At 28.8% G+C, this 19,477-nt stretch overlaps 1 protein-coding gene across 7 annotated transcripts; it reads left to right on the top strand.

Annotated features, from left to right (window-relative positions):
• The first annotated feature begins 65 nt into the window (after positions 1–65).
• On the top strand, positions 66–19,448 carry LOC145191998 (dolichyl pyrophosphate Man9GlcNAc2 alpha-1,3-glucosyltransferase-like). Of its 7 annotated transcripts, none has more exons than XM_090076766.1 (17): positions 66–335; positions 781–969; positions 3,349–3,468; positions 3,722–3,775; positions 4,016–4,105; positions 5,738–5,826; positions 6,105–6,187; positions 8,930–8,994; positions 9,119–9,295; positions 9,500–9,562; positions 16,294–16,375; positions 16,497–16,582; positions 16,756–16,840; positions 16,980–17,050; positions 18,568–18,636; positions 18,730–18,853; positions 19,152–19,448. In XM_090076766.1, the coding sequence occupies exons 3-17, from the start codon at positions 3,446–3,448 to the stop codon at positions 19,371–19,373; spliced, it is 1,383 nt and encodes a 460-aa protein (XP_089932892.1). In that variant the 5' UTR covers positions 66–335; positions 781–969; positions 3,349–3,445; the 3' UTR covers positions 19,374–19,448. The 7 variants fall into 7 exon arrangements, with proteins under 7 accessions (XP_089932892.1, XP_089934044.1, XP_089926996.1 ...); XM_090077918.1 differs by having other exon boundaries at positions 3,161–3,468; positions 3,722–3,910; XM_090078452.1 differs by lacking the exon at positions 66–335 and having other exon boundaries at positions 779–969; positions 3,722–3,910.
• The last annotated feature ends 29 nt before the right edge of the window (positions 19,449–19,477 follow it).

Below are 19,477 nucleotides of genomic sequence, written 5' to 3'. Positions count from 1 at the left end.
TTCTGATGTTAAATTTAACAAAAAAAAATTTTAAGTTTGTTTTTTGAGCAAGGAATAAAATTTTCAGGTTGCAAATAAAGGAATAATCTGCATTAAAAGATTTGCAGCTGAGGAATATTGTGAATACTTTTAACAAACAACATGAATAGACAATAGAAGCTCAGTAGGCATATGGGATGTTTTTTCCACAAGGGCCATGGTATATGTGTACTGAATAACAGCTGGATCAACCAATATACCTACTAAAACACACAAGAATCATGATTCTATCAAAAAAGTAGTTTTATGGCAGAAGCAAACAACACAACTTCTAGCAAGATTATTTAAAGTTAAAGGTACTACATGAGATGTGCATAAAATTGGTAGAGTCAATGCAAAGATGAGTTCTTTTTTGCTATTGAGCAAAAAAAACACTTTTTCTGTTCTAAGCCTTAACTCAATTAAACTTTTGTACAACTCATTTTTTGATTGTGTAATTAATTTTTATGATTGGCTTTTAATAACTATTTTATCATATAAATATTAGCTGTAAAGCTGATTGATTTTTCTTTTAAAGATAAAAAAAAAGTTAAATTCAGTTTCAAGATTTTAATTGAAAAAAATCCAGAAAAGATTTGTGATTAGCATCTCAATTAAACTTTTATGCATAGCTGTAATAATTTTATTGCCAAATAAAATCTTCTTTTGTTTTATATCATTGCAGTAACTATAGTTGATCTATTTTTGCTTACAAGATATCTTTAGCTTGTTATATTTCTAAAGTCTGGTTTTGTCTTTCAGATTTTTAATTAAGTAAATGGATTGTGATTCTTTTGTCTTGGGTTTAACTACTGTCTTTTTTGCCCTGTTTTTACGAAGTTCAGTATTATTAAATTCTTACTCTGGTGCTGGTAAACCACCTATGTATGGTGATTATGAGGCTCAAAGGCATTGGATGGAAATCACTTATAATTTGCCATTAACAGAATGGTAGCTATAGTTTTAGTATAGATAGTTCTTATTTAATATCTCAGATAATTTTATTTGAAATTTTTGACTTGATGTTTTTTGTGCTGATCTTGATATTGTGTTGTCATGTTGTCATTTATAACCATCACTTGACTTTAATAGGGGCTGAAGTTCTAGCCAGGGGAATATTCAGATTTATTTAATTAATTGAATTTCCTTAATATAAATTCAGTGTAAATACAAATACACTGAATCAATATGGAGAGAATTTAAACAATTTTGATGAAGCAAAAAAATCAACAATCTTTTGTTTACTTTACATCCTTAACTGCTTCGTTTTTTTCCCTAACCAACCTTAAAAATTACCAATTTAGTTTCAGTTTATTTCCAATAGTTCAGTAAAAAGTTGTGACAAAAAATGGCCCTTAATTTTCTTAGAGTTTATGGTAATGTGGTAAAAACAAGACATTGAAAATGCAAAGCAGTCTATATAAAAACCAGTTTAACAATTATCTTCTTCAAATACTTCATCATCAACTTACTGTGGGATTTCTGTATCTTTCTTTATGTGATCAGATTTCTTTTTGAACTTTTGGACTTTTAGATTTTGTCTTGATATGTTTATTTACTACTCCAGAGCAGAAACTTTACCAAAAGGATTCACAACAATTCTTCAACAGAAAAATCCAGTTCTTCTTTAATCCATTTATTATAAACTATCTTTAGAATTACTTTGAAAAGACTGGTAGAGCATTGGGCTCTGTCCAAATGCCGCACCATCAAAACCCTCTAGTAATCTTTTTTTTTTTTTTTAATTCTCCTCTCTCACACTTCATTATCAACTAAGTGCAATTAAAACTCTGATATAGTGAGGTGTGGCTCATCATCATCATGGCTCAGTTTCATTGTATTTCATAAGTACATTGCATACGTTAATTTGGTCTTTCATGTTTTTTATGCTCAACTCATAAGGAACTCATATAGAGAGCTTCTTTTTATAGCCAGTTTTCTGTAAATGCCTAGCTCCATATCAGTATTGTCTATCTTGCTGGACCTCTTCAAGAATTTCAATAGTTTTTTTTACAGTTCTTCAAAAAGTGGCAATTTTGCATCCATAGATTCACTTTTTTAAACTTTGAAGTGCTGGTGATTTTTTTAAAAAAGTAATTTTTATAAGCTAGTACTTGACACATTGTTTTTTCATGAAATGAAAGAGCACTAAAAAGAATACATGAAATGAAAGAACTCTAAAAAGAATTTTTTTTTTCAAATGCAGGATACCTTAAGGGCAAAATCAGTGATGTTACTTTCTCAGAATTTTTGTGTTATTGCCTTCCTATATAGTAAGCATATTGATGCATCATTACAAATATATAAATCATTAAAAAAAAAAAAAAAAAATTTAGTCACACCTAAATTTACAAACTATAAAGAATGCTGTTCATAATTAGCAAGATCAATACGTCTTTTTGCTTCAATGATTAAAAGATCTCTTAGTATAAAATGAAGTAAACAAAATAAGCAAAAGAGTCATAATTGCTTCATGACCACTCATTATCTTGCATCAAAGTGGAAGAAAATAACAATTCTGTAAGGATTCTAGTTTACATCATTTCATTAGAAAAGCATGAGTAGCAAGAATTGGAGGATCTCTATGTGAGAATATATGTGAGAATATATAAAATATTATTCATTAATGATTAAAATAAGTAGTCAAATAATTGATATAACCATGCACAACAAAGTCATTCTGCTTTGCATGATACTAGGAAGCTTTATCTGCAAAAAGAACGGTGTATAAAAAAGAAAGGTGTATAGTATGTACAAGAAGCACTTCCCTCATTAAGTTTTTTGTAACAACTACAGTTATTTTAAGAACTTTTAATAATTTAAGATTTATATTTGATCATTATTTATTTACTTTTATTGTGATTATGATCTTTAACGTTAGGATAGAATGAAAGCTTGTCTTTTTCTCAAAAAAAAAATATTAACATCTTCTTTGGTTATCCTCATAAGGATACATGCTCAATATAAGACAAGCTTACCACAAGGCAGTAGCATGACATTGTCAAACTAGTCGTGTAGTTCTTGCATAAGTCTTTGCTAAGAAACTAGCTGTCAAAATGTTTCTACTATCAACCTTTATTTTAGAAAGCTATATTGAATTTTAATATGCAAAGCTTAGAGTCAGACTGTGCATCTATTTTAGCGTGATGAAAAAGAAAGAAGCGATAATGTAGCAAGTATGCTGCAGCATTCTCCCAAGAGATGTATCACATTTGAGAGCTATTTTTGGGCAGGACAAAATAAAAATCAGATTTATTATTCATGTTTTGTGCTTTAATATAATGAATAAGAAATGCTTCCAAGTTAGCAAACTTTTTTTTTCCAATGAAGGGTCACAGCTACCTGAAATGTGGTTGTGTCAACTTTAGTCGACCAGAAGGATCAAACAGAAATATCATTAAAATGGACAGAAAAATATTTACCTTATATGTTACAATACATAGAGGACTGGTATGAAAATCACTGGTTTTCCTATACATATATGTATACATACATACATACATACATACATACATACATACATACATACATACATACATACATACATACATACATACATACATACATGCATGCATGCATGCATGCATGCATGCATACATACATACATACATACATACATACATACATACATACATACATATATACATACATATATGATCTTTGGTCGATATTTAGGCATAATTATTTCTATATTTCTGAGCAGCAATTGCAGATTGAAAAAGACAATTCATTTCAACCCTGGCTACAAAACTTTAGAGTGAGTTTAAACATCAAACCTTAAAATGTTGCTGGAGTCCTTGTTGACCACTATAAATGCTGTTTACAAAATAAAAATGAAATGAAGAATAATCAAATGAAATAAAATAGAAGCTAACAACCTTAGAACAATAAAGTATTTTTCTTAAAAAGCAATATCAAATGTTTCAGTAAATATTTGCTGTAAACTAATGGTTTAATATTATATTATTAATTTTTCAAATTTGTTATCTTTAAATAGGTATTGGCAAACAGAATCTAATGATTTGATGTACTGGGGTCTTGACTACCCACCATTGACTGCATACCACAGTAAGCTTTGTGGTGTAATGTAAGTTTTTATTATTTTATTTAAACATACTTAGTTAAGAATACATAATTTACTGCCAGTTTAAATTAGATATAAGGATTTTCTAACATTGTCACCAATTTGGATACAATCCATGAATAAATTTGTTAAAAATTTGTTTATGTTCATATTTTCTGTCTGAGGCAATTTTATACCTATACAATATAAAATATGAAATAGGAAATATGAAATATGAAATATTTTATCTGTTAAACATTAATTGATACAAGCTCACTAAAATAAAAAAACTTGGTAAATATCTTTATGACTACTTATTTCATTCTATTTATCTAATGTTTTAAAATGCTTTTTTGATAACTTATTTGATTTTTTATTTAAAATCTTTTATGAATCTGTATGTATCTGCTTGTAAATCAAGATATTTTTTAAAAATGATCAAAAAATATCATCTTACCAAATGGACCAAGTCAAGAGTTTGTTTTTTAAACTGTTTTTTTTTTTAAATCACAATTAAAAGAAAATTAGTTTTGTATGGTCAATTTACCTGTAAATTAGGTCAATTTATACACCTTATTTATACTTATGCATAGTATTTTTGTAAAAATTAAATCAGTAATAGCTTTAATAACTTTAGGAGTAGTTCATATATTTTTTTATTAGGTAGCAACTGTTAATTTTTATTAGCTTATGCCTAAAAAGTATGAAAACCTGCTTATATTTCCATTAAACTTTGCTGTTGTGACCTGAATAGTGGATTTTATAAAATTTACCTATTCCTGTTACGAAAACTGCCAAATGCAAACTTTCTGCTTCATGCAAAGTAGAAACAAACAACATGTTCAAGCATACAATTATCTCTAAAATAATGCAAGATTTGAGAAAAAGTGACAGTGAAAATTTATGAAATTTTTATAAATTTATGAATCATTCCCCAATTAAATTAATGAATTTTTCCCCAAATATAGTCTCTGTCATTGATTTTCAGAGTCCTGTATATCGTTGTCAAAGTTCTAAGTATAAAAAAACATGTCTTAAAGTTTTATTTAGAATAATGAATAAAAAGTTTCATACCAAACTTTGCATTTTACCTTCTATAGTTCTTTTGCAGAATTTGCATGTAAAATGAGGTGCTCATAATTTGTCTTGATCTCTGATTAGCATGGTGAAATATGCTTTGCAGCTCCACGAAATATATTTGTCATAGACACAGCAAAATACAATTATCAGGTGTTTATAATCTCCTGATGTCATTTATTACTAATTCACTTTAAGCTTTTGGTGCAGAGTTTGTAGCATCACCAACCACAACCAAGAAGAAATATAAAATGCAATGGTTTCAATAATATTGTAGTTTGTTCTATTCAATATCAATAAAATCATCAAAAAGTTTAATGACACCTTAAAAGAAGAATTGTCATCATTCAACAAGACACAGTTAAAGTAAATTGAGGATATGATTAAAAAAATCAAAACAAAATTTTTCCCTATAAATAAACACAAGGTGTTGGTGGAAGTCAATACCCTTTAGTTTTATTTGGTAACTACTTAACAATTATGCATTCATGTTTTAAATTGTCAAGTTCTTTAAGTTATTTTGATTGTTCTTTGTAAATTAGATTTGTAAAATAGTATGTTAAAAACCTGTCGATTTAGAGCAAATTTCATTAATCCTGAATGGGTAGCATTTAATACCTCAAGAGGATTTGAAAGTTATCATCACAAAGTGTTCATGAGATATACAGGTTTACTTGCTTTAAGTTTCTACTTCAATTTATGTTTATTTTTTAACTAAACATTTGTGATAGTAAGCCTTTTGTTATGATTTAATGTCTAAAAAGGTGATATTTGGTATGATTTAATGTCTAAAAAGGTGATTTTTACATAAACTAATTTTACTTAATTGAGCATATCTCCTACCATGAATAAGATAGAAACTTTAATTTCTGTTCTATTATGCTATACTCTAATTTAATATACAAATGTTATCTTTTTTTTATCACAATTTTATTCTCTATTTTAGTTTTAATTGCTGATTTACTCATATACATTCCTAGTATTCTGTACTTCTTCTCTATAACATGCAATGCACCAAAAAGTACTAAGGTAAAATTTTTAATCAGGTTGGAAATGCTTTTGTTTTTCTGTAGATGAATGAAAAATTTAACTTAGTTTTAAACCTTCTTTAGAATGCCTAAAAAAAGCAAGCTAAATTTTCTAATTATAATTAGGGATGGCAAAATCCCGGACATTCTTAATCCTGGGATTTCAGGGTTGAGAAATTTATCCCAAAAAAATGATTAGTTTATTGATAATATAATTATATTAATTTATTGATAATATAATTATATCATCAATAATAATTTTTTAGTTAACTAAAATAGTTCATTTATTAATGAACTTATGTAAATAACAATGAATCAAAAAGATAACATAATATAAATAAAAGTAATAGTTAAAAACAATATGAATATACATTACACATGAATTAATTGTTTTTGAAAGTACCACCTTAAAAAACTGAAAGCGTCAATAATTTCCTTGTTTAATCGCATTCTATGTTTTGAGCATAAAAACCCAGCTGCTGAAAATCCTCATTCAGACTCCACACTTGATAGCCATATAGATAGTATATAATCATATGCTTTTTGAATGTGATTACCTCTTGTGGTACCACTTTCAAATAACAACATTTCTTTTTGAATTTTAGAAGTTATACTTTCTATCCTTATAGGTAGTGCTTGTGTTGCTGCCAATCCTTTTTCCATAACTTCATTTAATTCTTCACTAATAGTTTTGATCTTATCATCACACACCTTGCTTGATAAAGCCTTGTTCAGTTGAACATGACTATAACTATTCACATCTGCTGATGTAATTATATTTGCTGAGTTTAGACGCTTCATTAGGTTTATTACAATTTTTTTTATTTGAGCACTTGTATTTAGTACAAATACATCTGGGATTTTCAATGAAGTAACCTGAGCATTATGAAGATAGTTATCTATGCTGCTTAATGGTGTACTACTCTCTTTAATTTGAAGACTCAAGGTGCCATACAATTGTTTTCTGAGTTCGAATTGTTGTTGTTTTATTTTGGTCAACATAAACTCTAATGTAATGTCAGCTGTAATCAAAGTTGTGTCTTGTTGACAAAGTGCTTCTACAGTTGCTTTAATGTGAGTCAACAGTACTACTAAATTTGATATGGTTCAATATTGGTTTTTTGTTCATCTTAATTGAATCATTAAAATTAGAATCCAATTCTAAATCTAGAAATGCCTTTTTAACACAACATTTTAACTTGTCAAATCATTCAAGCATAAGTAACAAACTGCTGCATTGGGATTTGCAATTCATAATTAAATAGATGACCTTTTCGAATTCATTTTTTTACATACTTTTGTAAATAATTTTCATTTTTTGTTAGGGACCTTTTAAACATTTTTACAATTTTCTTAAGTTTTGTTAAAACAAGCCCAATAATTTGATGTTTAATTTTAAACTCAGGTGTTTCATTAATTAACAAAAAATTCTTCGAATCTCGAATACAATCTTCCTCTTCATAAGCGTATTCACTATTGTAATCATCATCTTTGTCTTTATCATTGTTGTTATCTAAATTTGCAAAAGTAGTGTTCTCATCATCTAAACTTTCATCAACTTCCAAGTGACTGGTGTCTTTTTTGTAAAGAACTGATATAACTGTCAGCTGTAGAGTGTGGGCAAAGCATAATTATTGATCAATTTCTAGAATTTTCCAAAGTTTCTTCATAATGCTTGCACCATCTGTTGTAAAACCAATGATTTTATCTTCATGGTTTATTTTAAAGTTTCTTTCTTTTCTGCTGGTATAGACCCCTAAATTCCAATAGCTTTTCAACTCATTTACATTCACAGTCATATATCTGCAGTTTCTAAAAGAAGTCCACTCATCAAGTGTTAAGGAAAATTTAGAGCCTTTTAACATTTGATGAATTATTTCCTTTAAAATTTGCTTTTTAATCTGCTCATAGTAGTCTAACACTATTTTTCTAATAGTATTATGTGTTTTTGGGACATTTTTATATCCTCGTGCAACTAATATGGCTCGTACATTAATGGAGTTACCACTTGTACTTAACGATATACCATCATTTGCTGCCATACGTGCCAACACTTTAGATAGATTTTCCTCTTTTTTCGATTTTGTTGAAAATAGTTTGTGTATTTTGCTTTTTTATTTTGAGGTTCTTCTTCTAAATCTTTTGAATTTAAAGCTCTTGTGGATAAACTTGGTGCTTGCAATTGCGATGTTACTTAAAGTTTATGTTTAGACAGTAAATGGGAATGTAGACCTTTTGTTGAACCACCAGCAATTTTCAACATTTTTTTGCTTGTACAAACTTTACACACGGCTGTTTCATCTGTTGCTCTTAAGAAATTTCTCCATATAAGATTTGTGCTGTTGAATTTAGCGTAGTTCGTCATTATATTTACTAAAGTTCTATTTTTTTTTAAAGTTCTAAAGTTCTTAAATTATTTCAGCTTACGTTTCTTTATCAGATCTAAAATTCTAAAATCCCAGGATTACAGGATCAACAATTTGTACAAAATCCTGGGATCCCAGAATTGCCATCTCTATTTATAATAGTTTTCAGCAGTGTTTAGTAACTTTGATCAATCCAAATTTTTATGGAAAAGACAACTAATTTCTTCATTAATCAGGAACCACTGAGAAGAGCAGTTCAAGTAGCATAAGATTTTTGCAGCAAAAGAAACTTTAATGACTTTTTACTAAAAATAAATGATTTATTAATTTGCTTAGTTCATTAAAATAGTTGCAAATTTACAACTTTATGTTTTTAGTTTTTCATAAGTGGATTGGTATTAAGTTATCCAGGTCTAATTTTAATTGATCATGGTCACTTTCAGTATCTTTTCTTTAAGTTGTGCTTCTTGTTGTGGGTACTATTGTATGTTGTGATTATTTACATTTTATTTGTAAAATATTATAGTTTTGTGTAGTCATGATTTCATACCTTAACACATTTGTAGATATAATTGTGTGAGTCTTGGTTTAGCTTGTTTTGCTGTTGTATTACTTTTAAAAGATTGGCATGAGCTTAGTGCTTCCATTTTTGTCCTTGCTTTAAATTACAAGCAAATGGAACTCTACCATGCTTTTCCTTTCTTCTTCTACTTACTTGGAGTTTGTTGGCAGCAATATTTATGGTATTATTTTATAATTTAAAGTTGACATTTTTTTATAAAATGTGTTTGGGTACACATACACACACAAACACACACACACACACACACACACACACACACACACACACACACACACACACACACACACACACACACACACACACACACACACACACACACATCTGGTTTAACTGACAACTGATTTAAGATATCTTCTTTTTTTAGGAAAGACAAAATTTCTAAATTTGCTATTATTGGTGTAACGGTAGTTATGACATTTGTGGTTTGGTAAGTTCATAAATGACAAAATTGATAAATTTTTATTTCAGTTGTGAAATATTTTAAAAATATATTTTGAAAGCTTTTAATAGTTGGGCCAAATGTTTTGAGACAAAAAGGCTAAATAAAGCAATTTAGGCAATATTTTTAGGCAATATTGTTAGAAAATACTGTTGGCGTGAGTCAAAGAAAACTCACTTCAAAGTTCACACAATCATGTATTTGTCAAAATTTTAAAAAACTAGATTTAAAAGATTATAAGAGACAATGCCTGTCAAAGTACAGTCAACAGCAACTCGAACAAATGCCTAGCAAGTGTCAAAAATTGCAAAGAAGTTTTGCCAAGGATGAAACATTAGTTGTGATTGACAATGAAAAGTACTTTACCATGATGTATGAATAAAGTCTGGGAATTCCAGACTTTATTCATGCAACAAACAAAGTAGTTCATCAGATGTAAGATTTATATATAAGGAGAAGTTTGCACTAAAGGTCTTTGTATGTTTAGCGTAATTCAGTAAATGTGTTTTGCACCATATATAGGGAAGACCAAAGGTCCGGCAATCAAGGCAGATGTGTATCCTCAAAATTGTTTGCCAAAATTATTAAAATTCATCAACAAATATCATTTATAGCGATTGTACTGAAATGAAATCTCGGGATTCTCTATAAGATCAAACAAAACAAAGTGTAATGAAAAAATGTATAAAAATAACAACAATTTTGCGTATCAATAAAATAATTTTTATTTAGTATAAAATTGTAAAAAGTATTGTATTTTCAGTTGTATAATAAAATACGATATTGAAAAGGATAGATTTAGAATAAAACAAAAGTGAAAACCTTCGCACTATGTCATGTTGTTTAGCATATACACTATTTAAAAATTGAATACAATCTGATTTAAATAATAGATTTGTAAGCAATGAAAAATATTATTATAATATGCTTGCTTGCGATACCCAGACTTTGTATCATTATATATTACGGTTTATTTTTATTTTACAATAATATGTTATATAATACAAATTTACGTTGTTTCTAAAAAGTTATTTACAAAAACACTTTTAAAACATTTACAATAAATTAACTAGGTTTTTTAATACCTTAGTTACTATTGTTTATAATTTTTAATGGCTCAGTCACTATTGTTAGTTTTTTCAAACTTAAGAAAAGCGCGTTTCTTATAAGATAGAATCTTAAAATTAAAAATTAAATCAGCATGTCGTATTTGGATTTCACTATTAAAAGTAACTCAGCTCTTTGGAAATTTTTTCTACGGGATGAAAAAGGCCAAACAGCGATGCGAAAATTGCCAAACTGCAAAAAGATTTTAAAAATTGGTGGTGGAACAACAAAAGAATTTCATATACGCATGTTGATGGTGCATAATGTGAAGGTCAAAATTCCAACCCAACCCAATATTACTGGAGATTGCACACCAAATAAACCACCAAAAAAGAAATCTAAACCACTAACAGAATACTTTTCGATTTATGAAAGGGAAGATAAAACATTTCGTGCTACACTTGCTCATTTAACAGCGTCTGGCGGGCTTTCATTTAATGTGATTTGTTCTTCAACAGACTTACGTGCCGCTCTAACTGCTATGGGATTCAGAAATCTACCGACGTCAGTAAACACAATTCGTAATCATGTAGAGTACAGCAAAAAAATAACATAAGGTTTAGTTCATCAAATTGAAGTGCTCAAGAAAATGGAATTTGGTGTAGGAGAGAGATTTTCTTTGTCTTTTGCTGAATGGACGTCACTTTGAAGTCGTTGCTATATGAATGTTAATGTTCATGGACAAAACTCTCAGTTCTGGAATTTAGGTTTAGTGCGAATAACAGATTCATTACCAACAGAAAAGTGCATTGAATTATTAGAAAAAAGACTTAAAGACCATAGTCTTGATCTATACAGCAACATTGTGGCTATAATGTTCGACAGAGCTGGTGTTATTAAAAAAGTTGGCAGGTTGCTGCCTGCTAACCTACAATTATGTTTTGCTCACGACATACAACTTGCTGTAATTGGTGTTCTTTATAAAAAGAGAGAATTCAATACAGTGATTCATTGGACTACAATCATGAAAATGTAAGACCTAAAATTAAATTAAATGAAGTTCATTATGGGCCAGTCATTAAAAAAGTATGCAAACTAATACTAAAATTTAATGTTCACCTACCAAAAACAACATCTTACAAAAATATATTAAGGCTGAGTTTGGAAATCAACTGTCTTTAATAATGGACTGCAAGACACGGTGAAGCAGCTTTTTGTCAATGCTTAATCAATTTTACAAAGTAAAAAATTGTATACAAAAATCATTAATTGATATTTACCCAGTGCAAGATAATTCTATAGCTCTGTCACATGATGAAGTGACAATATTATTACAACTCTAGTTCCCATTAAAGCAACTGTTGAAGCAATATGTCGTTGAGATTCTAACCTATTTACAGCCTATTAATTTCATGCTTACAAAATTAAAAGATGCTTAAAATAATACAAGCAAATAAATGCGTAGAGCTTTAATGACTCTCATGCATGAACGCTGAACCAATATGAGTGGCAATACCTGCTTTAGGGTGACAAATAAATGCATTGAAAATTCTTTTTTTTTTCTTCTTATGCTCTCAACCATTTATTTGGTTCTATTTAATGAAAAAATGATATTGGGAAATTTTGGACACAATTTGTTGATATTTAGGGGTTGCTCAATCCAATTTTTTAATTTTGCAAGGCTGCTCAAACCCACATTTTTCATATTTTATCAGTTATCTTTTCTATTTTACTAAATAAGTTGAGAATGCTATCAATATTTTATCATTTGTTACTCTAATAAGTCATGCATAACAAAAATTGTTTTTTTTTTTTTTATTAAGTTAAAAAGTTAAAAATAAAATAAGTTGGCTGGCATTTAGAACACCCACTGTAATATTTCATTATCCAGTTAAGTTACTACATCAGTATTGTACTACTGCTAAATTATTGCATCATCCTGTAAAAACAAAATACATTTTTAAAATACATTATTAGTGAGATATTTTCAAAATTGATTTATTGTAAATGGAGACAAGAAGTCAAAATGAACTATGGTGTTTTGGTCAAGCTACATCTGTGATCACAGGGCACAAGTTACCATCTAAAAGACAAGTTCTAAAATCTTATTTTTTCTTTAAAAATAACAACAATTTAAAAGAAAGTGCAGGTCTTGTGACAGATCAGGTTCTAGACTTTTGGCAAAGAGCTAGAATTCCAACAAAGCAACGCTATCATGTTATAAAACATGTTGAAAAACTAGTTGAGAAATACTGAAAGCTGAAAAAGAATAAAGGCAGAAAAATACAAACCCAGCAAAGAAATGTGGAAACTTTTTCTTAAGAAGTTGAAGAACTATTTGATATTGCTCATGAAGATGCTTTAAAATTAATGACAATAGAAGAAGACAAGATCTTTCTTACACTACAAAAGAGAAGGAAGAAAAGGCTATATGAGTTCAGTTGATTTTGAATTATTCAAACAAGAACAGCGTATTTTAGACAGAAAAAAAGCAAATGAAGTAAGAGAAACAAAAGAGTTAAAAAGAAAAGAAGAAAGAATGTGTTTGACAGTCACAGAAACTGAAAAAGAGTGAAAAAACAGAAAAAAAGAAAGTAACTACTCCAGCATTTTGTTCAGCTCTTGATCGTTTGAAAATTCCCAATTGTTCTGGTTCCTTGGTTTTGTCTACAATTTGTCAAGGGTTAGGTGCCAATATTGAACATTTTTCTACATCATGAATCTCTTAGATGTGCATTTATTGAAAATGATAAAGAAGTTGCAAAAAGAATTACTTTAGAGTTCAAACCACAGGTTCCATTAACTGTACATTGGGATAGAAAATTGTTATCTGATTTGACAAGCAGAAATGAAGTGGATCGACTGTCCATATTTTTGACAGGATATGATCTAGAAAAACTGCTGTCAGTCCTAAAACTGGATAGAGGCACTGGTGAACAAATGAGTTATGCAACAGAACAAGCTTTAAAGGATTTGAACATTTTATAATACAGAATTGTTGCACTCTGTTTTGATACTACTTCAAGCAACGCAGGTATACATTCAGGTGCTTGAACCTTGCTGGAAAAATTAATTAGAAAGTATTTATTAAACACAACCTGTCGACACCATGTTCATGAAGTGATTTTATCCCATGTTAACAAAACTTATTTTGGGGCATCTTCTAGTCCAGAGGTTAAGTTGTTTCAACAATTTTGTGATCAGTGGAGTAAACTTAATTTTGAATCATGGCTCTTAACTGATGCAGATCTCAAAGTATATGGTTCACTTGTACCATCAGCAGTAGAATTTTCTGTAAATATGATGCAAGGATCAAAACAACCTTGTAATGATTACAAAGAATTTTTGCAACTGGCCATAATTTTTTTAGAAAAAACTCCTCCAGGTCAAACGGGAATAACTTTTCATTCTCCTGGTGCTATGCACCAAGCACAATGGATGGCAAAAGCACTGTACTCTATTAAAATCTACTTGTTTCGACATCAATTTTACTTAACAAAAAATGAAAAGAAGAATCTTCTACGATTTTTAATTTTTTTCAATATTGATTTACATGGAACATTGGTTTTGGGCTCCCATCTCTTCATCTGCCCCTCTCAATGACCTGACACTGATTAGGAAATTGAATAATTTCAAAATATTTGACAAAGAAGTGAATTAATCTGGCATAAAAGCCATTGCAGGACATTTATGGTATTTAGCTGAAGACCTTGTGAGTCTCTCTTTTTTTAGCAACAACGTTAATAACCAAACTAAAGAAAAAATGTTGATTGTGCTTGAAAAGCCAGCCAAAAAAACCCAGATAAATAAGCTTGAAGGTAAAGGATTAATGGATAAAGTTGTAAGCATGAACTTAGATGACTTTGTAACAAAGAGATCAAAGTATATACTTGAATTGCTTAAAATAAATTGAACATTTATGAAGGAACACTGCCCAGACAAGTGGAATACAATAAAAAAATACCAGGATGCACATAAAATTGTTAATTCTATGAAAGTTGTGAATGACACCTGAACAAGCAGTGAAACTTGTTAGATTACACAAAAATCTTGATAAAAGATGAAACTCAATTGCAATACATTTTACAAATTGTGGAAGATCATCAACGTCGAACTCCAGATATGCGAGAGTCCACAATTGTAAGTGCATTAATAAAAACAAGTGAACAACCTGAATCAAACATTGATTAAAGTCATATAAATAAAACTAACCTTGAATAAAATAATTAAAACTTATAATAATGATAAAAACAAATAAATTTGTTTTTATTTTACGTTAACCCTTAAATCTGATAATATCAAGGTTATTGAGCAACCCCTAGATATGAAAATATCCTAATAATAATTTGCACAGTTTGTTTTTTAGTTAAAAGGAACACAGTAAAGGGTTGAGAGTCCAATTTCGAGCACTTTGATTTTTTTTTTGTCGCTTTAACCTGAGTAATGGTTGAAGCCCCGTTGAAGTCGATGAAGAAATAATTACAGTGCCTTCTTCATTTAAATTGCTGGAAAGATTAAATGCTTCCGATCCTGCTCTTGTAAGAGCATCAGTTGAGTCTAAGATGCTGGATTTGATTAAGGAACCTCAAATGGCACCTGAGTCTGAAAGTAATTCTTTAAGTATTGAAGAGGAACTTGATTGTGTTATTGAAGAAGGACAATCACCAATACAACCAATTAGACATGAAAAATTGTCACCAAAAATTCAAAAAGAAATGACACTATTTGAAAATGGGGGTACAGCTGGCAATTATTTAGAAAGAGTTTATTCTTTTCTAATGACCGTGAAACTGATAAGTGTTGAGGCTGAGCAGGCATTTTCTTCTGCTGGACTGTTCAATAAAAAATTTGTAACTGTTTGGGCGATGAAACTTTGGACACAATATGCTTCCTAAAGTTGCATTTCGAAGCACAAAAAACATAACATATCTCCTTATTTCTAAAATAATTTTTTAACATTAACATGTGAAATTTAATTAAGATGTTAAATTAAATTCATTTAATTAAATTATTTTTAGTTAAATGTACTGTTTTTATTCTACTTAATACTATATAGATGTATCTGCTTTTCAATCCCGGGATTGATGTTTTTCAATCCCGAAATCCCGGGATTGAAAAAGATCTCTGGGATTGAAATCCCTAATCATTTAATAGATAAATATTCTTTTAAACCTGACCAAGCTATGTCCCATTACGCAAAAATAGCAACTGATTGGATCAATGAGCAAATTTACCTTTTGTGCCAAAGCATATAAATCCACTGAATGTTCTGAAAGCCAGGCCAATTGAGGACTTTTGGTCCACTTTGAGTGATATGGTTTGTAAGCAAGGTTGGGCAACAAATACAAAACAGTTAAAGACAGGATCAAAGACATTTTAAAAAGTTTGATATGAAAATTATCCAGACCATGATGGACACTCTATTCAGTAAATTTTAAAAATTGAAGAAGTTGAACCTTTCTCTAATTTTGAACAATTGGCTATTTTCATCCCTTTTCCATGTTGTTTTGATAAAATAATCAGAAAATAAAAGAGAAAAATGATTTAGAAACGTGTGTTTTAATTTTGCCATAAAACCTTTGGCCCACTTGTTATATAAAGTTTTATTTGCAGATGTTATTTGCTGCTTCTTATTGCTAAAGTAAATTTTTTTGGAACATTTTCTTTCTTAGCTGGTTACCTTTCCTAACTAGTTTTCATTCCGTATTACAAGTATTGCACAGACTCTTTCCATTTAACAGAGGTCTATATGAGGTATGAAATTTTCATATTCATTGTTTTGAAATGTTAATGCTGTGTTTGTTGCTGTTGTTATTATTTTGTGTTGTTATTGTTGTTGTTCATGTTACTTTTGTCATTGTTGTTATAATTTTAGGATAAAGTTGCCAATTTCTGGTGCACTATCTCTGTCATTTATAAATTTAAAAATATTTTTGATCAGCAGCAGCTTTTGAAATTGTGGTATGTTGTAAAATGTTGTATTTACTGTTTAGTTTTATTTTGTTTATATTTTAAGTGTCCTGTGAGCAATTCACAAGCTAAATAGGGAATAATTTTATAAAAAGATAAATTTTTTTCATTACAGAAATAAGAAAAGCATGAAAATAATTAGATGCAGCTTATTTATTTTTAAGCTTAATAACTACATTACTGGCTTGTGTTCCCTCATCATTAAATCTGTTATGTTTCCCTACAAAAAAGAAATTCCTATACAGTATGGTAAGGTTAAAGCTAAGTTATCAATTTGTAAATAGCTGGCTAAAAAAATATGTTTTTGTTAAAAAGAATATTTCTGAGGTCTTTCTATGGTGTTTAAAATACATTAAGTAATTTGTATTATCAACTAATCAATTATTAGGTCAATTGTTCTTTGGCTTTTTTTCTGTTTTCATTCCAAGTACATGAAAAGTCTATACTCATTATTGCATTGTAAGTAATAATGTTTTATACTTGCATTTTAAGTGAATCTGTTCTCTTGTCATTAATTGCTATTGCTCATGTTGAAGATGGATAGATTTATAGCCACCTTAATAATATGAAGTTTTAATTTTGAAATTTTACGTTAAAATTATTAAGAATTAGTTAATGTTTGCAAAGTAATGGACAAACATCTTTATTTTCTTTATTACAGTAATGCTCAAAATATTTTTGATGATCTCATTTTTGTGAAAAACTCTTCAAATGAATTGATTAAACCATTCTAAATGATATGTTAAATAACATTTAATAACAAAACAGCTTACATAACAGAAAACTCACAGTTCAAAATTATGTTGATGACCTCTTTCAGTGTTTTTTTTATTTTTTTTAGTATTTGTTTTATGAACAAGTTGTTAAAATTTATCTCTTTTGATAAAATTAAGTAAATGATATAATAACCTGCAATTATCTAAATATGGTTAGCCAAAAATATTTGATATCACCTGTTTAACAGTTGATATTTAATACAGATATTGGAAAAATATTTAACCTGAAAAAGCAAACATTTCATCAAGTTTTAAAGCATTTTTGTTCTACCAGACCTGTTCACAGAGCAAACTCTGGCTGACCAAAAGTAATGACAGAGAGAGAAGATAAATTGCTTGTTCAACTATCAGAAACTGACTTAAGATTTAATGGAGTCTCTTTAAATACTAATTTAAAAACTAATTATGGTGTAAACTGTTGTCAACTACAAATAATTGTTTTAATCCAGGAAATTTAATTGGAGGATGTCCAATAAATGAACCATTTTTATCAATTAAGAACCAAAAAGCAAGAGTTTAGTTTGCGAGAAAGCATTTATTGTGGAATTTATAACAATGTTCAAAAACACTCTGGTGTTATAAACTAAGTTCAAGATATTTGGTTCTGATGGAATTAAGTACATAAAATGTCCTTATGCCAGTTCTTTTAATCAAAAGTATTAACTTTTAACTGTTCAAATTGATGGGGGAAATGTTATGATTTTCCTTGTGATGGTTCTGGTCCAATTGAAAGCATAATTGATGGAAAATAATACAAAAATATTATTCAAGACATGATGCTAACACATGGAAAGGAAAAAATGTCTCATGGATGGATTTACCATCCGTGTTAAGTTGTAAACATAAGTTAGAAGTGATTTAACGCAAGCTCATTATCAATGCAACATAATGTTAAGCATTGATAAATAGAATAATTCTCTTTTTTTGTACATATAAAATTAATTATATTTTTTTGTTTTAGTATTAAAACTTTGGCATCAACATACTTTTGAACTTTGAACTTTCTGTTATGTAAACAAAAAACTTGTATTTTAACATCTATATTAATTAAAGTAGTTTAATCTCTTATCAATAGCAGTACAAATAATTGGTGAAAATTTCAAGAATTTAACAAACTTGGAGCATTACTGTAATTATTGCAGAATTATTGGATAATGTATTGCAGAATGCAAAATGTCAGTTTTAACTATTTTTATTTAGGCCAGTATGTTTGCTACTGCTAGATTCTCCTCTAGTGTGTCTATGGTTTTTAGTGATTTCCACTGTTAGGTAAGCTTGCAATTTTTTTTTTTGTGTTTATCTTTCTTAATTATGCATTTTCTTTCCTTAAATCTAAATATCACCTCACATTTGTTACTCTAGTATGTATCCACTACTTGAGCGTGATGGACAAGCTTTTTCATACTTTGCGCTTTTGATACTATTTATTGTGATTGCTTTCTATATGATTGATTACTCTGAGTATCACATTTTGATTAAGGTGATGGTAAGTTCTGATCATATTTTAAAAGTTTATCACATTTATTCCTGTTTGAAAAATTTTTTTTTTTTTATTTAAGTTCTATTTGCTGTATTTGTTATACCATATTTTTAAACATTTGCTGTAAATATAATTTAAAAATTATAAAAGAGTAGAGTAGTAAATGTGATCATGTGATCATAAGTTTGTTAAAAAGTTTCCAATTTTTTGAGTACTTTGTAGTTGTTCCTGCAATCCTCTCATAAAACACTTTTTAATTCACATTCTTAATTTAATTTTAAACAAAAGTAAATAAATTTTTTAGATTGGTTTTTCTTTTCTTGGAACCTCAGTTTTACATATTCTGCAAAGCAGCATTCCTGCTCCTAAAAAGCTACCAGACCTTTATGCAATGTTTTTCTCAGTTTACTGTTGTATCCATTTTATGCCGATGCTGTTTTACTTTAACTATAAACAATGGAAATGCAGCACTAAAGACATCACTGCTGATTGTATATTTATTGTAAACAAAATGAAAAATAATTAAGACCTTTTTATAATGTAAATATTTTTCTGTCATCAAAAATAATTGTTTTAGATAACAAAAATTTATTTGAAGAAATTTGTTTTTTACTATTCTAATTATTATTT

Source organism: Hydra viridissima, unplaced genomic scaffold, assembly GCF_058129835.1.
Source record: "Hydra viridissima isolate aposymbiotic clone 2 unplaced genomic scaffold, HvirCarnegie_v1 scaffold_1, whole genome shotgun sequence".
In the NCBI taxonomy this organism is placed as follows: Eukaryota; Metazoa; Cnidaria; class Hydrozoa; order Anthoathecata; family Hydridae; genus Hydra; species Hydra viridissima.
Note: the sequence above shows the minus strand (reverse complement) of the source record. Positions and strands in the feature narration are given on the sequence as shown.